Source organism: Harpia harpyja, chromosome 12 (assembly GCF_026419915.1).
Source record: "Harpia harpyja isolate bHarHar1 chromosome 12, bHarHar1 primary haplotype, whole genome shotgun sequence".
NCBI classification, from domain to species: Eukaryota; Metazoa; Chordata; class Aves; order Accipitriformes; family Accipitridae; genus Harpia; species Harpia harpyja.
The window spans coordinates 13,068,621-13,090,726 of record NC_068951.1 but is presented as its reverse complement, the minus strand read 5'-3'; the positions used below and the strand labels follow the sequence as shown (position 1 = coordinate 13,090,726).

Below are 22,106 nucleotides of genomic sequence, written 5' to 3'. Positions count from 1 at the left end.
TCCAGTACCTGTTGCAGATCTTCTCCCTTCCCTGTCCCATTTCTTTTTCAGCAGGAACAAAGTTGTGCCAGGGCTTAGCACTAGCTTTCTTAAAAGGATATCCTCACGCTGGCCAGCAACTTGCATTGTCTTTCCCCAAACAACATAACACTGGTGAATCCAAGTGCCATATGTTGTTTTCAGTGCCCTTTCATTTTTACAGTAAGATAAAACTGTGCAGGATGTTCCCCCATTAGATTTGCAGCCATGGGGGAAAGCTAAGAAAGCTCAGGCATGGTCTTATCAGATATTTTTCCAGCTGGATTCTGTGGTGTATCACCAGCAGTGACTGATGTTGTTTCATCATGACCTAGGCAACCTTCTCAGCGTGCCTGAGAAATAGTCCTCTGCTGGGTATCTGCAGGGCAACTGTTTTGAAGCTTTGTTTATGCCATTCCCATATTGTGACAGATTCTTCATATTGAAATATTGCTTAGGACTAATCCCAAGATTTTCCCTGAGGGTTTGGAAGCAATTTGATGCCAAATATTCTAGAGAAATTTCTCTTTATTTAGCAGAAGTCCAGTAGACTTAAAAATGCTAGTCCTTGCAGTAGTCTGTCTGTAGGCCTTCCAGTGAATGTAGGAATGCTAGTCACCATACGTGGCACCTATAAGAAAAAGACACAAGTTATATTGTTAGAGGTTTGTGTGAATGCCTGTCGGATCCTATGACCAGTCCTTAATCGCTGCTACTTTTGAAGTGCCTGTGCTAGGCTCTAGTGGGTGACAGATATTTGGAACTGCTCTGTCCTGTTTCTCGCAGGGAGGGTGTGCAGAGAATAGTAGCGGCCAAAAGATTTTACCTCAGTGTGCAAAGTGAGGATGCTCTGCAGGGTTGGAGTATACTGAAGCGGGTTACTGGCAAGAAACTATTTTTCTTCCATTTTTAAACAATCAATCATATGTTTTATTAGAGTAATTAATTTACTAACTGAATGCAAATTGTGAGGCCATTGCCCTAATATGAGCATACTAGAACTCTGAAATATTTTCTTTTCAGATATGATATTTAGTAAGTATTTCTGCCAGAAAAATAAGCATTGTGGATACTGTTATTCCAAGAGGAGCCAGAACAGCATCTTTCTCTAGTTCTTGCTTGGCTCATCTGAGCTTGTGCCCAAGAAGAAAAATTAGATCTGGAGTCTTCTCTGTGGCTGGTAAGGATCACATAGTGGTCCTTTGCAGTTGTTTCCATATCAGGTTGATTTTGCTATTCCCTCACTTCCCTCTTCTAAAGAGCAATCCTTTTCTAGAAGATATGTAATTAGTCTTATTTTCTGTAAATGAGCTCTGAAACTCAGATTGAATCCCCGCCCCCATCAGGTGAGGAGGCTCCCTGGCATCCTAGAATAGAGTTGGAAAAAAAAAAAAAGGAGGCAAAAGAGCAGAATTTCAGGCTGTCTTAAAGCTAGTTTAAATCTACAACCCAGCATTAGAACTTGATTGTACTCTGGAATTGCAGAGAGAATTCTCTCTTGTGTAGAGAATTCTCTCTTGTGTAGAGAATTCTCTCTTGTGTAGAGAATTCTGCAAAAGTTTTCCCCTTTTAGATTCAGCTAACTACCAATTACCATTGCTGTCCTGAAGGACTTTCTGAGCAGAAAGATTTAAAGCTAATGAATATGGTTTTCACATACTGCATTTGAGCTTTCAAGTTAAGATGAGCTCCTTAAAAAAGGAGGACTTCTGCACTTGCAGAGGGCATAGCCTTCAGTCACAAATCTACATCATCAGCAATTGTGGTATAAGCTAGGACATACCCTTTGTTAATCTAGGAACTTCTTGGGTTAATGAAAGAAGTTGAAGGCACTGCAGAAAGAATGATTAAATTGCTATGCTATGCAGCATATAGCACGTTAATGTTTTCTAGTGCATCTAAAATGACATTCAGATTACTTAAACTGACTGCAACTTAGTGAATGTAATCCCTGGGGTAGATGACTAAATTCAAATGCCAGTGTTTTAATAAACTTAATGGGGAAAAATCTATAAATCAGCTCTGTGTTTATTTTGTTTTTATTTTTCTTACCCTGGAATTGGCTACATTTGGGGACCTTGAAATGAGGCCAGTCTGAGTCAGAATGCTTATGCCAGCATTACTGAAGTGTTTCACCTTGCTCTGTGGGGTTGGGATATAGGTTACTTGTCATCCCTGCCTAATACTTGTGAATTATTTAGAAGAAGGAATCGCCTTGCCGCAGAGATACGTTAGCTGATGTTGGTGCATGTTATATCTTTCAGGTTTCTCTGTGACAGTCAGAAGGATTTGGATGAGCTGCTGGATTGCCTGCATCCACAAGGAGTAAGAGAGAGCCAGCTAAAGGAGCGTTTGGAGAAAAGGTGAGCCTGCTATTTTTTTTCTGTGTGCCTTCTCAAAGTCAAAGCGTATCCTCATCACAGCAAGCCTTTCCATTCCTGGGGCAGCATTCTGTGCTTTGCTTTGATTTTGCCTGTGCTGAAGAGGGGAGGATATTGAAGATGAGAAATGGCTGTTTTTCTTGGGCAGTAACTGCAAGTTCTTGATAAGTAATGTTCTCAACTGTGAAGAGGTTCTGTCAGTCTTTAAATTGCTCCTTGCTACTGGAAACAACGGCAGTGCTGTTTCACTCACAGAGCCAGAACTACCATGTGCTTTCAAGTGTCTTTCAAAGAACGTTCTGCACTGGTGGAGCGTGTAGATCATGATGGACACCATTGTTGCCCCAGTGCCTGCACAGCATACAAGGCAGTGGTCTGCATGTATTCAAAGGTTGTTTTTGATTTTCCAGGTATCAGGACATCACGCATTCTATCCATTTGGCTCGGAAACAGAACTTGGGCCTCAAATCCTGTGACGGCAACCAGGAACTACTGAACTACCTCCGAAGTGATCTAATTGAGGTTGCAACTCGGCTGCAAAAAGGAGGCTTGGGATATGTTGATGTGACACCAGAGTATGAAGCAAGAGTGAGTGAACAGGCAAAGTAGTACTGAGCAAGACAAGCATGAGCTGATACTTTCTGTGGAAGGTCTTGAGTCTTTTGTTCTCCTCAGACAAGAGGATCAGGAAAATCAGTGTTCTCATGTGTCCTCTTTTTCTAAACTATTATTTCAAGATTACACAGCTGCTGGCTTGGGGTCCTTTTGGTGTAGGTAGGTCATAATGTTGGAGCTAGGTGTCCTGCACAGCTGTTAAATTGTCCTATTTCCTTCATCTGGTGGCAGACTTTTTTATGGAGCATTAGCAGAACTCTTTGCAGGTAGCTGATTTTTAGCTTCTGCGTCAAAGCCAGCATGTCTTGTTGAGACAGCAGTTTTCCATTTTGGAGGTTTGGGGTTTTTGGTTTTTTGGGTGTTTGTGTTTTTCATAAATTCAGACCACTTTAGGCTTGGAATAATGATTGCGTCCCAGTTCCAGGACCTAAAGGATGTTCTGTTCATGGATATGTCAGCACAAGGAAGTTACTGTGCAGTGAACTGAAGTATGACTTTTTAGTGCTCTGGCTAGTTCAGCCTAACTCACATGAGCATTACTGGTGCATTGAGTGTCTTTAGGAGGGGATAAGGCTGCCTGGTGTGGGTAGAGTACACACTTCTGTGACTCATGCATGCTCCTCCTACCAAAGGATGACATTGTCTGGCTTGGAATGATTAAAGCTCTGTTTAAGCTGCATCCTGAGTCACTGCAGAGACTTCTCTGTGTAGATGAGACCATAAGTGTTAAGAGGAGGGGAAAAGTGAAGTCACTAAAGGAGTGGAAGAATGGCTTAGTGCTTAGTCATCATGGTCATCGTGGATTTGGGTTGGGGGGGTGGTTTGGTTTTGGGGGTGAGGTGGGCGTTTTGTTGTTTGTTTGTTTGTTTTTAAGGCATGATGCTTTTTTCTCAACAGTGCTATGCATGATCATCAGCTACGTGTGAATTCTAGCAGAAGCAGCAGCAATATGCTGATTCCATAACCAAGTATGGTAGATAACAATACTGCATTAAGTGTCACATGTATCCATTTGCAGGACAGACCCACCTAAAACAGCACAGAGAGTAATGTCCAACTGTTACATGATCATATGCTCTCCCTAACAGGTATACTCACTAGAGAGCTTGAAGGATTTTGGAGAGTGTGTGATTGCACTCCAAGCTGGTGTTGTTAAGAAGTTTCTGCAAGGTTTCATGGCCCCCAAGCAGAAGAGAAGGAAACATCAAGGAGAGGACTACATTGCCAAGGCTGAGGAGGTAGATGAAGACAAGAAAATGGCAGAAGAAGCTAAGGTATTGTTCACGTCAGGACTCTCTTTCGGTGTTGTGATATAACTCTTTGAGCAGGGACAATACATTTCATCGGGTACTAAATCCTAAGCAGCTTTTCCTCATTCCAAGTTTGGAGTGCAGTGGGTTTGTCATTTATGGGGCCAGGTGTTCCCTGTTTATTTTGAAGAGTAAAGGTATTGGCAAAATGAAAACCATACTGAGGAATTACAGTTAACTTTGTGAACAGGAAATGGGTCAAGTCAAATATTTGACTTCTTTGTGCAGTTCCTCACACAAGTTGGGTACTTTAATAAAAGCATATTATGGAGCATTTTTACAGAACTTAACAGGAGTTGTATCTGTCAGAGAGGACTGATGGTGGTTTACTGCCTTTGATCCATAAAGAGGAGGAGGGACATGTTGAGGTTTCGGTGACTGCAAGGGAGTTAGGTTCAGGTAAATACCAGCGTTATGCAAGAAGAGACACAAGTCAGTGTATGTGTGGAGACACCCACAGAAGATGCCAAGCTGTGGGTTGCACTCGGCTTGTCTGGACATCTGGACAAACAAACCATATGTGCCTGCAGTAGAAAAGTGGTCTTGTGGGGCTAAATACATAGCCTTCCAAATCAGAGCTCAGAAGGGGTGGAGAAGAGCTGCAGAGGATTTGGTAGGGTCCTGCAGGCAGTTGAGCTGTACCAGTGTTTCATCCTAAGAAAGATACTAGTGCTCAGGGGTAGTTTCTATGCACTCAGTTGAATGGGACATTAGTGTCCCATGACAAAACTTACTCCACTGCCCCCTTCAAAGTGCTCTGCCCTGATTGATCACTGACTTCAGCAGAAGTAGCAAGATCAGAGTTGGATCAACAGAAGCATTTGAAATTCCCAGCTTAAAAAGGAAGTATTAGATGCTTGACTGGTGCTGGGGTGTGGGAGTTTTTGTGGCTCTTTTTTTTTTTTTTTTTTTTTAAAGCTCCTGTCAGTGTATGCTGAACCCTTGTTGTCTGAATATCAAGTCTTTGCTATGCTGTGTCATTGCCACGTTAGCAGGATATTTGGATAGGCAGTAGAAATTCTCACATTCTTCAGTTGTCCTGAAGTATTTAAACTTTGCTAACTTTGAGTCTTTCAGTCCTTAGTGCAAAGGGAATGGAAGGCTACCTTACCCTAAAAGCTATCAGCAGAATACAGAGCTGTAAAAAACAGTTATGTCTGAGACAGAAAGGGCCTGGATCATCACATTTCCTGTATCTACAGCAACACCATATCATGCCTTACTCCAATGTGTCTTACAGCTATAACCATAAGGGTTATACCTGTAGGGCATACTTAAAGGGTAACATCAGATTTACTACCATATCTAAATGGATAGTAATTTAGCAGTTTAAGCTCTGTATTTGAGTCCTGGTCACTTCCCTGCTATTGCTAAAGCTGTGTCAGATTTCAAACCTAAGCTTTTGTTTGCCTGAAAATTGAGCCATTTTGATCATGAATGTTTGGTTAGTTTCTCCATTCTACCTTAGAGCCCTGCTCTCTTACTTAATGATATGGTTACAGAGCATTGTTTGTTACAGCAAGGCCAGGCTTCTGTAACGTGCTTCATTCTAGCAATTGCAGAACTTTCAGCTACAGCAACCTAGTTAGACAAAGTGCTTTGTGTGACTGAAACATCCCGATTTGTACTTTCTCTTCTGTTAACCAGCTGGAACAGTAGGATTTCTGACTATTGCTGGACTTGTAATCGTATGTTACTTTGATTTTTTTTTTTTTTTTTTCTTTTCCTAGTATTACCCAATTTGTCTAATGTGACTGTATACTTAGCTATACAGCTCAGCCTTATAGGTCTATGGGTGCAGATTTAAGTATTGCCAGTCTGAGTGTGTGGTTGTGCGGGTCTCCCTCCGGAGCACTGGCTTTTGTGTTGTGCTGATGTCTCTGGAGCATTTATTTATGCAGTACAGTGCTTTCTTTATCTCGCTCAGAGATTTCTAGACATCTGTAGAGCTACAAGTAATGTTCAACGTTTTTGTTGGGGTTTTGGGTTTGTTTGTTGGTTTGGTTGGTTTTTAGTTTTGGGTTTTGTTTGGGGTTTTTTTTGCCTCAGTTTATCTAGAACAAGCTTTCTTTTTGCCAAAGCAGAATACTTTTATAAATGACCTTGAAAGAGCAGCCCGGATCTTAGATATAGTTATCTGATGAAAAAACCCGACTGTTAGGCTTTTAAAGACAAATCTCCTGCATAGGCCAAGAATTATGAAGTCTTTTAGAGCCAGAACTGCACTGAGAGTACGTAGCAGGTAAAATACAGCATAGCCCTACTGGAAAAACACACTTAATGTACTTACAGACTATATGAGTGAAATTGCAGTCGTGCGGTATGGTTATGTCTCATTTTCCCTGTGAGAAACAAGTTATGGCTTAATAGGCACCCATTTGCTGACGTAATTGTCTATACTAAGGGTTCCTGCTGGCTCAGCTACATAGCTAGAGATCATACTGCTGAGTGGCAAAAGATTGCAGTGTAGACCTGGCTTATGGCTGTTTCTGAAAATCAGTCTTGTGCCTCTGTTTATACAAACATTCCCATTTCCAGTGGCAGCAGCACTGGACTATCCCAGAACAGGACAGGGAATATGTGACCTCTTTGCAGCGTGAAATTGCAGCACAACCGCCTGAGCATAGTCAAGAGCATGGGTAGATTATCTACCCCAGCTACTTGCTGTCAGTGGTGTTTGCAAGGGAAAAGTCACGGGGGGGGTCAGTCTTCACCTGCAGACAATACCTCAAAGAGCAGCTTCACAACCAAGCAATTACCGTTTCAGCTGTTCAGAGGGATTTCTGTCATCTTAGGATACCAGACAAGAGCCTTTCTAGCTGGAGGTTTGTCCACCTTTACCAAAGCAGGAGTTTTCTGTCACTCTAAAGTTGAAATGGGACTGAGAACTTCTCCTTTGGTATTTTTGTGGGGTTTTTTTTGTTTTCCCTGCTAGATTGCTCCTCTCCAGTCAAAACAGTATTGAAGTAACTTCTTTCAGTCTCCTGTTTTGCCTAGTTGGCGGTCTGAACTCCCTTGATAGTGGTTCTGCTAAAATGCCATAGTCTCATGATGCTTGGGAAGCAAGGCTAAAAATCTGTTAAATTCCACAGGCTTGAGGAGAAAAATCTAAGCAAAACTTGCCAACAGCTTTTGCAGATTTATCTTGGCCCAGCAGTTACCCAGTACGTTAACAGCAAAACCCATGGAACAGTTACTTGGAAAATCAATTACACAGTATGTGAAGCACCTCAACAATGTTCTGCAACGAAATAGCACAGCACTGTGTAATCTGCCACAGTAGGCTGTGCAGGTTTCCGTTTGTCTTGAATGTCTCAGGCTCCAGGTTCCATACTAGCAATGGCAGCAAGGATGTTGGCATTTTAGAACAGTTTGTGTGTTTTTCCAAGCATCTAATATATGCTGTGCTTCCTCAAATTCAGTCAGAGGAGAATGTGCAACTCTGCAAAAATCCTGGGTTTTGTTTGGCTCCCAAATTGCTGTCAGCTGCAGAGTTTAGATTTTCCCGTCTGACACTTTACTGTTTGTTTTTTCATTCTCCTGGGGTAGAAGAACATTAACTTTAGTCCTATTATGTCCCTGTCATGTCTAGGCCATCACCTCATTGTTGTAAAGCAAAGGATTAATGTTGGAGTTGAACACGCAGTGGTTCTGGATTGCTTCTCTGTTCTGGTGCATTTCGGATTTACCACAACGTTGTTTCTAAACCTCTAGGGCTGAGTTTGAGATTTTGCATGTGGCTTGCTATGTGCAGACTCCAGCAGTTGCCCTGGTGCAAATCTCAGGTTTAATGCTTTCATCCTCACTTACAGCTAACTCTGGGATTTGACATGCTCTGAGGTCATCTTGTCTCAGGAAAGTAGCTGGTTTCATATTTGGGGCTCCAAATGCTTTGCCTGTCAAATCTGATTGTAGCTGATGTCACAGTCCCCTTTGCCAGCTGAGCAGCTCGGAGGACCAGGAGGACCAAGCGTGTGGCAGGTCTTGCTGACGGTCTCAAGTGTTGCTGCAGTACCCACTGGAGGGCAGCACAGGCTGCTCCAATCTGCTATGCTCAAGTGGTGTTGCCAGCTGCCTCCTAACTTTCATCCCGCATTTTACAGTGCTAGATTTCTGCCTTTTATTTTCTTAGCCTGATGATTATTTGGGTTAGACTTCCAGAGCAAGAATTTAGTGGAGTTCACATAGGTTGTTTCAGCCTGGCCATGAAATGCAAAAGGGCTCTACTGTTATGAACAAACTGTCTGATCCAGTGAGGCTGGTTATGGATAAACCACAAATAGGATTGCTGAGGCTATATAGAAGGAAAGAAATACAGAGTTGAGCTTTGGTTATTAAGGGCCCCAGCTAAAGGATATAAAAACATCTTCAGACTGTAGCGAGCTGTGTCTGTGTGCTTCGTTGTAAGCTGTTAGGTCTGTCTGCAGGTTGCTTCAGCCATGGAGAAGTGGAAGACAGCAATCCGTGAGGCCCAGACCTTCTCCCGTATGCACGTGCTGCTCGGGATGCTGGATGCCTGTATCAAGTGGGATATGTCGGCAGAGAATGCCAGATGCAAAGTGTGTCGCAAGAAAGGTATGCATTCCTGCCCCACGCCTGCGTAACAGTCGGACGCTGTCACCTCTCCATGCCCTGCTTAGGCAACATGCCCTTGTAGTCTGTCACTCTCTTTGGCTGTATTTTGAGTTTTGAATGTCAGGATTTACAGTCAGAAGCATTGATATCACAGAAGCATTTGACCCTGACTCCAGTAAACCATTCTTACGAAACCAGTATACAGTCTTGCAGAACATTGCAGAGCTGCTATCCCCTGGATATTTAGGGTACTTGGACACAAGTCATCTACAAATCCTTCTGGGAACACTTGTGCCACTGTCCATTCCCTGGCTTCATTTTTGAGTCGGAATGGTCTTTGGGTCTCTAAGCCTTGTCAGTTAATCTCATCTTTTACAGAAGGAAGAAGCAAGGATAGGTTGGGAAGGTTATTACCCTTTGTAGCCAAATGGGAGAGGGCAAGGTGGGTTGATGCTACTTTGAGGCTAGAGTGGGAGTAGAACTGCTTGATGAGCTGGAAGCCTTACCAGCTGGTAAGGCTGGGGAAGTAACCAAATAGGTTACAAGGGGCTACCTTCTCTGTATCCACTATAGGATGAAGGGCTTTAGAGTCTTGCAGGTGGAGGGGGAAGTAGAAGGGGTGTCACCAGTGATGGAATACTAGTATTTGTTCTGCCATAACCTCTCCTTTTGGATGGAAGCCTGGAGGAAAGACCTTGGTAGTACATTCTGCCTCATCATGTGCTTTTTGTCTCACTTTCTATTTGCTGAAACACTAGTGGGAAGTGAGGGCAGACAGATCTCTGGGGGAATGCTGGGCCACTTTTGTTTACCAAAAGGCTATGCCATCCACCTCTTCAAAGAAGGAAGGGCTGAATTGGTGCAACATTATTCTTCACTGTGAAGCCTCAGGGAAATTCCAACCTTATGCAAAAACTGTCCGATCTGCTGTTGAGAAGGGCATTCTAGGCAGATGTAAGAGGGCGCTCACCTGAGACTAACAGATCATAGTTTCACAGAATTTAAGAACTGGGATGTTAGAGAAAGAGACATGCTGGCAAGCTCTCTGCGCTTTCTTTTTTCCTCTTCAGTAAATGAAATAGCTGGCTCAGGACTGTCTCCCCACTTCCCTGTATCAGTGAGAAGCACAGACAGACTAGTTCTGCTGCATGCTGATTTTCTATGTAGGGTTGCTACTTTAAGTAGAAAGAAGATGCTGTGCAGGTTGACCAGATTGAGGCTAGAATAAAAATAGCTGCATTTATAGCTTCTTGCTAGGCTCTTGGGCATCTTTGCAGCAAATTTCTCTTCCCTGTGTTTGGCTTGAGATTTAGCCTGAGTGGAACCTATTTGGCAGGTTTCTACCTTTGCCTCAAATGAAATCTTTGCTGGGCAAGGGACTTTGCATTGTTTTGTTTGGCTTTTTTTTAAATGCTGCTGGTTTCCACTGCAGTGGTGGAACCAAGAAGGAAGGGTCCCTGCTGTCAGAGGGTACTTTGCATCTTTCTCTTGCTTCACGCTGACCTCCAGTGCTGTAGCAGCTTCTACTTCTTGGGCTGAGCAAGGCTGCGGCACTCATTACAAGTAAGTTGCACTTTCCTAGGTGAGGATGACAAGCTGATCCTGTGTGATGAGTGTAACAAAGCCTTCCACCTGTTTTGTCTGAGACCGGTGCTCTATGAGATACCAGATGGTGAATGGCAGTGCCCAGCGTGTCAGCCTTCTACTGCCAGGCGCAGCTCACGAGGCAGGTGAGTGACCCTCCTTTCCTTTGTGTTGCCACTGCACAGTTCTAGCCTGCTTTCACAAGATGACCAAACCAGCCTGAAACAGAGCACCTTTAAAAGGCTTGAAATAGCCTACTTAACTCAGTGGCACTGGAACAATAGAAAAGCAATTTTTTCAGGCTGTAACTTTACCACACCTGTGTGGTACTGACCCATGACAGCTTCAGGAGTTTTAATAAATAACTTAGGTTTGGCAGTGAAAACATGCATCAACCAAAATCAGATGTGCTAAGGGCTGTTGTTTTCTTTGAGCACCTAGTTGGGTTGCTTTTTCATGGGAGTGTAGTTGGTAGCACTGCAGGTCTGTAGTCCATTGGACTAAGTTACTGTTGTGTTCTTGTCAAGTTGGAGCAGACATTACTGCAGGCTGCAGCTCAGCCCCTACTGTGCTACTAAAAATCAGGCTACAAAATGCCACTCTGCTGGTTTTCTGGACTTGATAAACCTTAACAAGGCAGGAGTCCTTATAGGGCTACAGAGGGAACATGATTTGAGGACAAATCAAAGTTTTTCTGTGCAGCAGAAATTAGTAGTTGCCTCCTGACAGCAAGGGGTTGAATTGTTTTTTGAATTGCAAGCTGGAAGTTAAATGTATGTGAGATGTATTTTTCTGTTTGCAATATATGTTCTCTGCTGATTTTGACTCTGTGCTGCATCTACCTGCTTGTCAGTGAGGTGAGGCTATCAAATGGCATCTGAAGCATAAGCAGTCAACAGATCCTCCCTTCCAGAGTGGCAGCACAATAAGAGGTGTACTAGCTTGTAATGTGCAGGTGGTGTATGGCCTAAAAAGTACTACTTACTCCCTGGGCACCATTTAAGAGTTCATCAGGCTTGTACAAAAACGACAGGGCTTCAGTGCAGCTGTTCTAGCCTGAGATCATAGTTACTTTGATGTGGCAGAGTCACCTGCAAGCTGCTTGGCTCCTGGATGAGAGCCATCAGGTGGGGTAACACCTGTCTTATCTGCTTTCTGCTCTTGTCTTCCTAGCAAAGCAGAAAAAAAATGTTGGCCTGGGAGCACTTTTTTTCCCCTCCTGTACTGTGGGAACTTATTCTTATTCCTTTTACTGCTCAAGATCCTCTTTCTCCAGAGGATTGAGACTCCTGCAACAGCTCTGCCTTTGTCCCCTTTTGCCTCTGCATGCTGTTCTGTTTTCCTGTTTTTGTAATGCTTGGAATGCTTTAACAGACACATGCAAGAAGTCAGAACTGTCCTGGGTAGGGAGTCTCTGTGGCTTCTGACATCAGCCCATGAGAAGCCTAATGCTCTGCTCACTAACAAATACAAGCTTAGCTGTGAATAATACTAAATGAGGTCTGTTTTCTGTAGTGCACATGCAAGTGGCATGACAGTGGAAGGAGATAATGGGAAAATAGTCCAGCAGAAACAAAAAAGCCTCTCTTTTTGAAACTCCTTAGGCCAGGTCTGCAGACCTGGGTAAAACAGCGGCACATCCTCTTGGGGAGGAGTAATTGCACAGCAATCACAGTCTTAAAATCTGTTATCACATGGTCAAGGTGCCTAGAACAGAAAAAAATATAGATTCAGCTGGTGGGGATTTTCAGCACAGATGTTCAGACGACAGCCTGGGAAGTGCCCTTTTAGCTGTAGCTACAACTTGATACTCTCTGAAATACAGTAGAGTGCTTCAGTCTGAGACTGGGTGTTTATTTTACATTGAGGTGGTCATCAAGTCTCTGCCTGTGAACAAACAGTACAGAGGGCCCAGGGCCTCTGATGCCCAGGCTCTCATACAATAAATGTGTTTACCTGCCTTACTCTAGGAACTATGCAGAGGATTCTGCTGAAGATGAAGGTGAAGAAAGTGAGGAAGCTTCTGATGAACGAGATGCTGAGGAGGAAGAGGAGGAGGAAGAAGATTATGAAGTTGCTGGACTGAAATGTAAGGCGCTGACAATGCAGGAAAGTAACAGAAAATACTAAGACTCTGTCTTCAGTGTCCAAAATACTGATCCTATCTGGGACTTCTGCTCTTCCTCACACAAAACAGGTTCTTACTTGGAAACAGTGGGAGGTGTCATAGGGGAAGGCTGTGGTTGTGCTGTACATTGCCTGGGGAGTTGGAGTGAACTCTTGTCCCTTTGTGATAGGGTCAGTGCTAGCAAAGATTGAAACTGCAGTGAGCTCTTGCTCGCTACCCAGTCATTCCCCTGGGGATGCTGGTGAGACCATTAAGAGTGCTGTGAGGTGGTCAGCAGAGGCTGCAGCAGGGCAGGGTGAGGCAGCAGCATTATCAGTTACTGGTATTGGCAGTCTCTGCGCTTACAGGGTTTGTTGGTGAACTGAATGCTGTTAACAGATGCTTATAGAGCTTTAAGCACAACCCCCTCTCCTTGCTTTTTCCCTTCCCACCAGCTTATAACCTCTCAAGTGCAGGATTTCTAGTGATTTGGCAAGGAGGCATTTTCAGATAGTAGAACTAGCACTTCCTCTGCCCATTCCTGTGGGAAGGCACAGTATTTGAGGTGTCATGTGGCCTGGACCGCCAGCACCCTTTGGTTGCATACGGAGACCACTCGGGATGCATAACTGGCTCATTCCTGGGCAGCTAAGTGAATAAAAGAGTGTTTTCTAGACTCCTCAATGACTGCTTCTCCACTTAACCACTTTTTAGTATGTGTATCCGCTTTGTTTTTAGGAGAATTTGACTCAGTCTCATTTGGGCAACCTGATGCACTAAAAAGATCAGTCTTGGAATGGCACGCTGCCAGTATTTGCTTTCTGTCAAACTGCCCTTGACTGACATAAAACTAACTTCAGAGTATTTTAACTGGGGCAGATGGTGGAATCTGGAGACTGACACCCAAAGGATTATCCCATGCTCTTTCAAGGGTTTCCATGCAGGTCCATTAGTCTTGATTCCCTTGCTTTATTCTGGTTTCAGGGATATTCACTGATACCCTGGCTATGTACACTGCTTGTTGTTCTGCATGTATCTATGTCCACACTTGGAGTGTGTTCAGCCTATGTTGCATGGCCAAGTCAGGAGCTGAGCCAAGGTTTCCAAACAATAGCAAAAGAGGGTTACAGTCACTAAAAATAAAGCATTAAATGCAACCCCTGGTTTTAAAGAGTATTAACATGGAAAGGTCACTGTGGAAAACTTTTGTTTTAATAGAGAAGTCCCATTAATCCTCATGGCGTTCATCCTGAGGGATATAACCCAGAATGTTGGATTGTCAGACATTTAACACGTGCCACACGCTTGACACACAAGCAGAGTGACAGCAGGCAGACGTCCCCCTGCCCCGACACACGCTCCTCATGCAGGGGGCCCAGCAAGATGATTTATTGGACAGGGCTGGATTAGAGGCCGCAGATGAAGTGCTACAGTGTGCTGGATACAGCTTGCTCAAGCACTCGTGACCAGGTGGAAGGAGCTTGGCTGGGGAAGAAGACCAACACATTCTCCTGATACAGAGGGGTCATGGGAGAAACTTAAGACAAGGGAGTGCATCCGCACGCTTGCATTTCCATCAGTGTGAAGCTCTGATAGGCAGACTAACAAACAGGCAAGTGCCTTTCTATGGGATATAATACAGCAGCCCTGGTCTTGGGGAATAAAATTCCATTGTTTCCCACTTGCAGCACGTGGAGCAGCTCCCGGCTGCAGTAACTCGACACTCCCTTTGCACACAGTTCACTTTTGAGGGGGGCTTAGCAACTGGCTTATCCCACTGTGTGGGCCACTTGTAAATGCTTGGAAAAGCACTCATCCCCAAACCGGTGAGGAGCAAGGGGGCAGCAGAAAACTGGGGAAACTGCAGGCTTCTGCTCCTGGTGCTTTCAGAAGGGATGTTGCAGTTATATTCAAGACAACTGTCTGTCCTTGCATTACTTCCCCTGCCCGCCCTCCTGTTGGGATGCGTCAGGGCCTTGGCACTTGGTTCTGCAGGCAGAGGGGCTTGCTGTTAGAGCTGTGGGCAAGCCTGACCTGCAGCAGAGAAGCTGGAATCTCCCAGGTCTTCCTCGGAGCTCAACGGTCTGCCAGTGCTGTTGGCTGGTGTGTGTGACCACCCTTTTAGCAGAAGGCTGTTGCCAGACAGCAGTGGCTTCTTTCTGGACAGGAGGTGATTACCCGCATATCTCATCTGGAGAGGGTATCAAGAGCACAGCTGACAGGAGCATATGCCAAGTGAGGATGGGCTGACAAGAGGCTGGGTTGTTGCAGTCATCTGTGGGTTCAGTAGCTCCTCTGTGCTGTGAGCGAGGCACTGCCTGGTGTGTATGGCTGGGCAAAAGGCTTGTGATCTCTGCGTCCAGGTTAACCCATTCCTCTAAGCCCATGGCTTATATGTTTCAGTGAGACCCAGAAAGGCAGCTCGGGGCAAGCAGAGCACAGCCATGTACTCCTCGAGGCAGGGAAGGCACCAAAGGAAGAAGCAGTCACTGCACCCTGCCAGGGGACCCCGGCAGCGGGCTGCACCTGTCAACGGCGCAGACATTGATGAGCTGGTAAGAGCCAAATTGCTCCCTGGAGGCTGCTCACATCATGAGTTATAAACAAAACAGGTGTCATGCTTCCTCCCTGTCCCAAAGAAATACCCTGAATCATATTGTGAAACCTGGGCTGGGCTGGGGGCGGGTTAACAAAGGAGGCATATCCTTAAGGGCCCAGTACAAACAGAGCACAGATATGCCAGGCATCTTTCCCCAGCAGCTTTCACACATTGTCCCCCTTGAGTAGCAGGCAGCCTGCAGCTTGTTAAAGGGTTTTAAATAGTATCCATATGTCTCTGCAGAGAGGTGGGGGGACTGAGGGGGTCCTGGATGGTCAGAGAATGCTAGCAATGTTGGACCCTTGCTCCCCAGCCGCGGTCATTTTCTGACAGTTGTTGTCCGTATGGTCACTCCCCAACCTTCAGGACATAATTTGGCTGGTTTAGGTTTCACTTGACATTTAAAGAATAAAACCGTATGCTCCTGAACAGAGCAATCTTATGTGTGTGTGCATACTAGGCAGGGTGGAGCTGCAGCGTGCTGTGCTGTTTGTCCTGGCGAGGGACACGCCACAGGGGATACGTGAGGATACTCTAGCCACATGGGCCACGTCACAAGCCTGTGCTAGATCTGCCTGCTGTCTGTTCACTGACCAGCACTAGTACTGCTGCTGTATCCTGTCACTCTTGAGTGGTCTTGATCGTGGACTTAGGGCTCACTGCTTCTTATGCTGGGTGTGAGTGGGCTGGCTAGTGGATCTGCAGTGTCCTTTTAGTTGGTCTGTGTTACAGACTGGAGTGCAACTAAACCAGCAAGCCCAGCATGGGCTGCCACAGCCAGCTTAGAGGGATGTTTAAGTGGGGGAAAATCTTACTGGAACAGCTGGGTCAGGGTCTCTGACAAAACACTGACTTAGGGAAAAGGACTCTGCTAGGGCTCTTTCACTTACCATTTGTCCTGGGAACAGACCAAAGCCGGCTCAGGAATAGTACCCCGTGTCATGGAGCCTTCCCATCATCTGACGTACCCTACACAGCAATGCCTCGTGAGCTGTGCGCTCAGAGCCGAGGAGATGTCCCTGTGCTGGTGGCTGACCTGCTGTGGATCCCTGGGCAAATGGCTGACCTTGTGTTCAGCCTGTGTACGGGACAGCAGTGCTCGAGGCATCAGCTGTTCTTTGGTATTTAAAATGGCATGGTCAGCTCTGCAATGTCAGTACAGCAGCACAAGTGCTTTCACCCTCTCCCTCTTGCATGCTGTCTGCCAGGGGCTCAGAGAAAGCAGGGAGAAGGAATTTACACTTTCTATTTGCTGTCATTTATTCTTTGGCTGCTTGTTTTGACCATGTTGTCTTTGAACCTATCTTGAAAAACCTTGCTGCCCCTGGAGAAAAGACAGGCTGCTTGTGAGCTGTTCCCACCAGAGCTTCTGGATGGGGCTCCCATTCTGTAACTCAAGCTGCCATTGCATGTCTTGGCTGTTACCATCAAAGGTCCTGCAGCAGAGCAGTTTGCCTCTTGATTATTGTGGAAGATGGCTGCATTTGAAAGACTTGAACTTTGTTTCTGCAACAGTACTACATATCCCCAACCATTGGGACACTAGCTCGTAGGTGAGAGGATTGAAAAGAAAAGTTCTGCTAAGAACCAGCTTCTTTGGCCTAAAAACTGTTCGCTGAACGCTAAAGCCCATAGTGGTTCCCTCCTTTTAACAGCATCCTCTGTGTGGGCAGGTCCTTCAAACAAAGAAGACAGCACGCCGCCAAAACCTTGAGTTGCAGAAGTGTGAGGAAATCCTCAGCAAGCTGATCAAGTACCGCTTTAGCTGGCCCTTCAGGTGAGGGCAGGTGGCCTCCTTCTCCGTGGGCACAGGACTGTGCGCAGGTGGTGTGTGGGTGTGGGCTGGCCATGCTGCAGTCCTGCCAGATGCACTTTCTGGCTGTGAGACCAGGGTTTCAAAAGCAAGTTACGGATGGGAAGGGAGTGAAGCTGCTCCAGAAGAAACCACCATGCACTTCCAGTCCTCTACTGGACTGAAGATGTGGGGCCCTTCTGAGGTGGTGTAACAGAGGGTGGTAGGCTGTAGGCTGAAGGGGGAAGGCTGGGGTGGGTGCTTTCTGCAGCCCCCAGGATTTGCAGGGCACTCTGTAGGCAGTGTGACTGAGAGAAGGTAGCCATACATGCTACGCGCCAGTCCCCATGCCTGGACCAGCTCTCTGGGCAGAAGGACAAGCTGCTGTCCTTCCCATCATTGTGCTGTGGCCGCCATGGGGCTGACGTCTGTAGCGCTGTCGAGGTGCTGCTGGGGCTTGTTACAGTGCTGTGGGGGTGCGGATCGGGGCCGCTGCTCGAGCAAAGTGGGTGGGGGTGATTCTCGCTCCTCTACAGCTCTGCACTGCTTGTGGCCAGGGCTGTCATTTTCCTCCTCTCTTTGTGGCTCTTCGTTCGGCAGGGAGCCAGTGACCACGGAGGAAGCTGAAGATTACTTTGAGGTCATCAGCAACCCTATGGACTTCCAGACTATGCAGAGCAAGTGCTCTTGTGGCAATTACCGCTCAGTACAAGAGTTCCTCTCTGATATCAAGCAGGTGTTCTCCAATGCTGAGCGCTACAACCAGAACGGGAGTCACGTACTGTCCTGCCTGGAGAAGACGGAACAGTGTTTGATTGACATGGTGCACAAACACCTGCCTGGCCACACATATGCACGCAGGAAACGCAAGAAGCTCTCTGCCAGGTGCCAGGGACTGGAGGAGCAGGAAGGGGACAGTGAGTCAGAGCCCCTTGAACATTCCCGGGGGCGCAAAAGGAAGAAATGAGGGATGGGGAGACTAGGGGGAGAGCCAGAGCTGGAGCAGGCCTTCTGGTGCTGCTGGGCAGCAGGATGGGTTGTCTGGAGGGAGCTGGGAAGCAGCGGGCACCTCTCTATTAATCCAGCCTTCCCTTTGGCCCGTCCTAGTTTTAATTTTTCTGCAATTTCCTCAAGTATTTTCTCATCCATTGAGTGAGATGACTTGCTGCTTCCTGCAAGATCCACAAAGCTCCTGCTAGGAGGGGAAGGTGGGAGGGCAAAGCCTGGCTGGGCAGGGGAGCATGAAGCCTGCTCCAGCTTGGGCGCTGTCAGCTTCCTTGGGATGAACCACTTCCTCCCCTCCACGAGCAGCCAGGGCTGGAGCACGGTGGGACCTCTGCCGTCTGCTGCCCATGATGTGAAACCAGCCTTGAGCTGGTGCAGGGAGGGATCATGTTGCTTCATGGAAGGACTGGGTGTGATCGGGCCAATGGGCTGCTAGTTCTCGTATGTATATATTTATATGGTGTTAATTTTGAGCCCGCAATGAAGGGCTGCATAGGGCGAGCAAGCACATTTATGGAAATATGGCTTTCACCAGCATCCTAACACAATTGGCATTGAGGTGCTCTTGCTTTTCCCCTCTCTCCCTTCTCGGGGAGCGATCTCTGGAGGTTGCGCTCCAACAAGGGTTCTTCTGAGCTCAGCTCTTCACACATACATGGCAAAGAGGATGCAGTTGGCTTCCCTGCTCGCCTTGAACAGCACACAATCATGTAGCCCTTTGGATGAACCGAGTGCCAGAAGCATACTGGAGAGCATGGTTTTCTGCATGCCCTGTAGGGAGCTCCAGGGCAAGGGGAGCAGCAGAAACATGTTCTGTGTAACTTTTTAAATTAATTTTCTAGTTAAAAGTGGCTTGTTTCTAGCTGTGATCTTGTACAAAGAACACCTGTAAGATACCGTTGTCTTGCTTTCGCACATGTACAGTTTATATGAAATTGTGTTTGCTTTATATTTTCCCCCTCTTTAAAACTCGTTTTCCTACCAGTAGCTGGAGTTACACCGGGGGACTTGTTGGCAGGGGGGTCTCCCAGTCTTCCTCTAGCCATGCTCTCACCATGTTTTATAGTAACACCTTCCCTAGCTCGCCTCCCTCAGACTCCCCCAGTGCAGTGAGGACTGTCCCACACAGGCTAACCAGCCTGATCCTGCTGGGAGGCTGCTCTGCTGCAGCCCCAGCAAGTGGGTCCTGCTGCCTGAGATACTGACTTTTCTCTAAGGAAAGGGTGTGGTTTTGCATCACCTATCCCTCTCCATCATGACAGGTTTTGATCATACAATCAGAGCTTGAACTTTTTATTATATAAGTCTTTAATTTTGAACAAACCAGCCACAGGGCTGCTCTATACTGGTTTCATAATAGAAAAGCAAAAGCAGCTGTTGCAGCTCCTGTGATTTGACAAGAAAAGAATCATTGATTAAAAATTGCGGCCTAGTTTTGTGAACTTTTTTTTTTTTTTTTTAACAGGTATTCGTTTCAGTTCTGGACTGTCGATGGCTGCAGAGACTAGGCAGGTTTCCAGCCACTTCCCTCTTCCCCTCTGCCCAGCCTCAGCTCCCTGCCCCACAGAATAGCACTGACATTTGTATTTCGCACATCCCCTTCAGAGGCTTTGTTTTGTCCTGTTCATAGAGAACATTTTCTGCAGGTCCTACACGGTGAAACCTTTGGAACTGTACGTTTTTTAAAAATAAATGTCATTGGGGGGAGGGGCTTTCTGCTAAGGGCTGTACTTGTAATAAATTGGAAACTTAAAAATAAACATTATGTACTTGTGTTTGTAAAACTGGCTTGCAGCGAGTCCTTTGTGGGTGCCCTGTGTTTGTGTGGGACTGTCTGGGATGTCTCACCTCTGCCTTCCCCAGAGCTCCCATCAGGCATGATATCACTGCCTGCCAGAGGGAAAATGGAGCCGTGGAGCAAGGGATCAAGGGAACAGCGAGTCTGGGTCAGGTCAACTTACAACTCTGAAAAACCATCTTCTAGGCCTCCTGCTCAGGTTTGGTTATACCATACCCTGAGCTGTGCCGGGGTTCCTGGTATCGCAGCTGGGTTGTGCCACGCCCTCTGCGGCCCAGCTGATGTCACACACCATGCTTCTTCCCAAGCTGTGCTGGGCAGAAGGTAATGTGCTGGTGTGGACATGTGTGTTCTGAGCTGGCCCTGTTTATCATCCTCCCCAGAGACAAGGGGAGGCTGTGCTCTTCCCACCCCTGGACAGGGGAAGGTCACCAAGAGATGCAGGAGCAGTCCTTGGGCTGGCCACCCCTTTCGGTCCCTTGTCTCCTGCAGGCTGCCAGTGTGACACTTGTCCTCCTGCCACAGCATGCAGGGTGGCACTGGGTAGCTCTCGTGCAGGGAGTGCAAGGGGGTGATGGGGGAGCTGAAACATCTCTGCTTTTTCACCCCAGTGTTGCCTGGCTGGATGGCCATCAAAACTGCTTCCCTTGTTTTGTTCGTGTGTGTTTTGCAGCCCCAGCCTTGTTGGCTGGAGCTCAGAGATCAGCAAGGACCATTCCCACTGTGTCTCTAAAAGCACGACTGGTCCCTAGCAGCCTAACAGGAACACGCTGGGCATAGTGAGCTTCAAAGGCAGTAGAGGCTGGGGAGGTGATGAACTAGTGCTGATGTACAACCCGTTTGTTATCTGTGAAACAGATGTGTTGGCTTAAGTTTTGCCTGCGTTTCTGCCAGTGTTGCACTGCCGGGAGGGTGATGGTTTCCAGGGTGTCTTCATTGTCCTCCTTGCTCAGGAGCTGAGCTGGGAGTGCTCCAGCCAGGTTTGGCTCTGCTGGGCAGAGGAAACCCCCTGATGGGTTTGAGGGCTTGAAGGCTCTTGGTGATGGACAGATGCTGCTTTCCCCAGAGAAGCCTCAGCCCCTCTCCACAAGAGGTGGTTTGGCTTGCTGGGCATGCAACAGGACCCGGGTGAATCAGAGTGTGATTCAAGCTGGGATGTTTCCAGGCCTCAGTGTGGAGACTTCAGGCCAGCATCTGCTCTGAGACCTTTTTGGAGACTTGCTTTTTATAGCAGCCCCTGCATGGCATTAGTGTCCTGTGCGGGGGCTATAAATAGCTGTCCCTGGGCCCTGGCAGGCAAGCATGCAGGGCTGGTGGGCAGCTGTGGCCCTGCTGCCCATTGGCACGGTGAGCTGGGGGGATGGTCACTAGCCTGGCAACATCTGCCATCTCACTGGGGCTGGTCTGTGACAAACCCTGATGGGGCATCTGTGTTTGCTGGAGTTCCAGCATGGCCTCAGGAGGAGGCCATGGGGGAGGCCACAGCATGGTCCCCCCCTTTTGGCTTCTTCATGTCTTCATCATTAATATTAACCAATTAGTAGTCTGGGTAACTTGGGATTTTTAGCACATTCCCAGAGCACAGTGCCTTTCCTTCTGCTACTCAAAACCTGGAAGGAGTGTTCTGCCTTGTGAGGGGGGATAATGTTCACAGCTCAGTGAGTGCTGGGGGGCACTAGGCTCGACTGCTCCATGTTTAGCTGGACCAGGACCTCGGGCTGTCTGGAGCCTGCTCTCACCCAGTGACAGCCCTGGCTCAGCTTCTGTGGCCCTCCCTCCTGCTGACACCGGGGATGGGCAACCATGGCAGCAGTGCCCAAGCTGGGGGGGGCTGCTCCTGCAGGGATGGGGCAGTGCTGAGCCCTGCTTGCCTCTTGTAGAGGGGCTTCTGCAGCAGCCCCAACCCTGCTGGAGCCCGGTGTTTGGCTGCCTTTGGGGCTACTCCAAGTAGGATGGCAGGGATGACCTTGGGGGTGGGGGATATGGAGGAAAGCTGAGCCACCACCCACCCTCCCCCAGCGCAGGGTTGAAAGCGGCTGGGGCAGGGAGACAGCTGGTGGCCCCAGCACAGAGCCCTTCCAAGGGGCAGCTCCAATTCAGGGCAGGCTCTGTGGAAAAGCTCTGTCTCCTCAGTAAGGCCAGCTGTGCCTAGCACCTCAGCGCTGGCTTCCTCTGGTGGAGCCAGCTGAGCTGCTGGGGCTGATAGCATGTGGTGGTCGGGCGCCAGTGGCCCCACTGCTGCCCGATAGCTGGGGCCCAGCAGGACCAGTTATCTGGGGAGCACCTCGAGCGGCAGCAAGTTACTTGGCAAGTGCCAGGACA

General features: G+C 47.3%; 1 protein-coding gene across 8 annotated transcripts in view; it reads left to right on the top strand.

Moving 5' to 3' along the window:
• The window catches only part of BAZ1B (bromodomain adjacent to zinc finger domain 1B), a 52,405-nt gene extending 32,635 nt beyond the window's left edge, over positions 1-19,770 (top strand). For 3 of the 8 annotated variants that reach the window (XM_052805092.1, XM_052805097.1, XM_052805098.1), the window contains 10 exons: positions 2,283-2,381; positions 2,810-2,987; positions 4,103-4,288; positions 8,752-8,899; positions 10,482-10,629; positions 12,454-12,572; positions 14,973-15,145; positions 16,845-16,966; positions 17,582-17,898; positions 19,452-19,770. In XM_052805092.1, coding sequence (XP_052661052.1) covers positions 2,283-2,381; positions 2,810-2,987; positions 4,103-4,288; positions 8,752-8,899; positions 10,482-10,629; positions 12,454-12,572; positions 14,973-15,145; positions 16,845-16,966; positions 17,582-17,898; positions 19,452-19,558 — 1,597 coding nt within the window. In that variant the 3' untranslated portion in view covers positions 19,559-19,770. Of the gene's footprint in view, positions 1-2,282; positions 2,382-2,809; positions 2,988-4,102; positions 4,289-8,751; positions 8,900-10,481; positions 10,630-12,453; positions 12,573-14,972; positions 15,146-16,844; positions 16,967-17,581 lie in introns of all 8 variants that reach the window. The other 5 variants (XM_052805093.1, XM_052805095.1, XM_052805094.1 and 2 more) reach the window with 5 other exon arrangements.
• Positions 19,771-22,106: the final 2,336 nt, after the last annotated feature.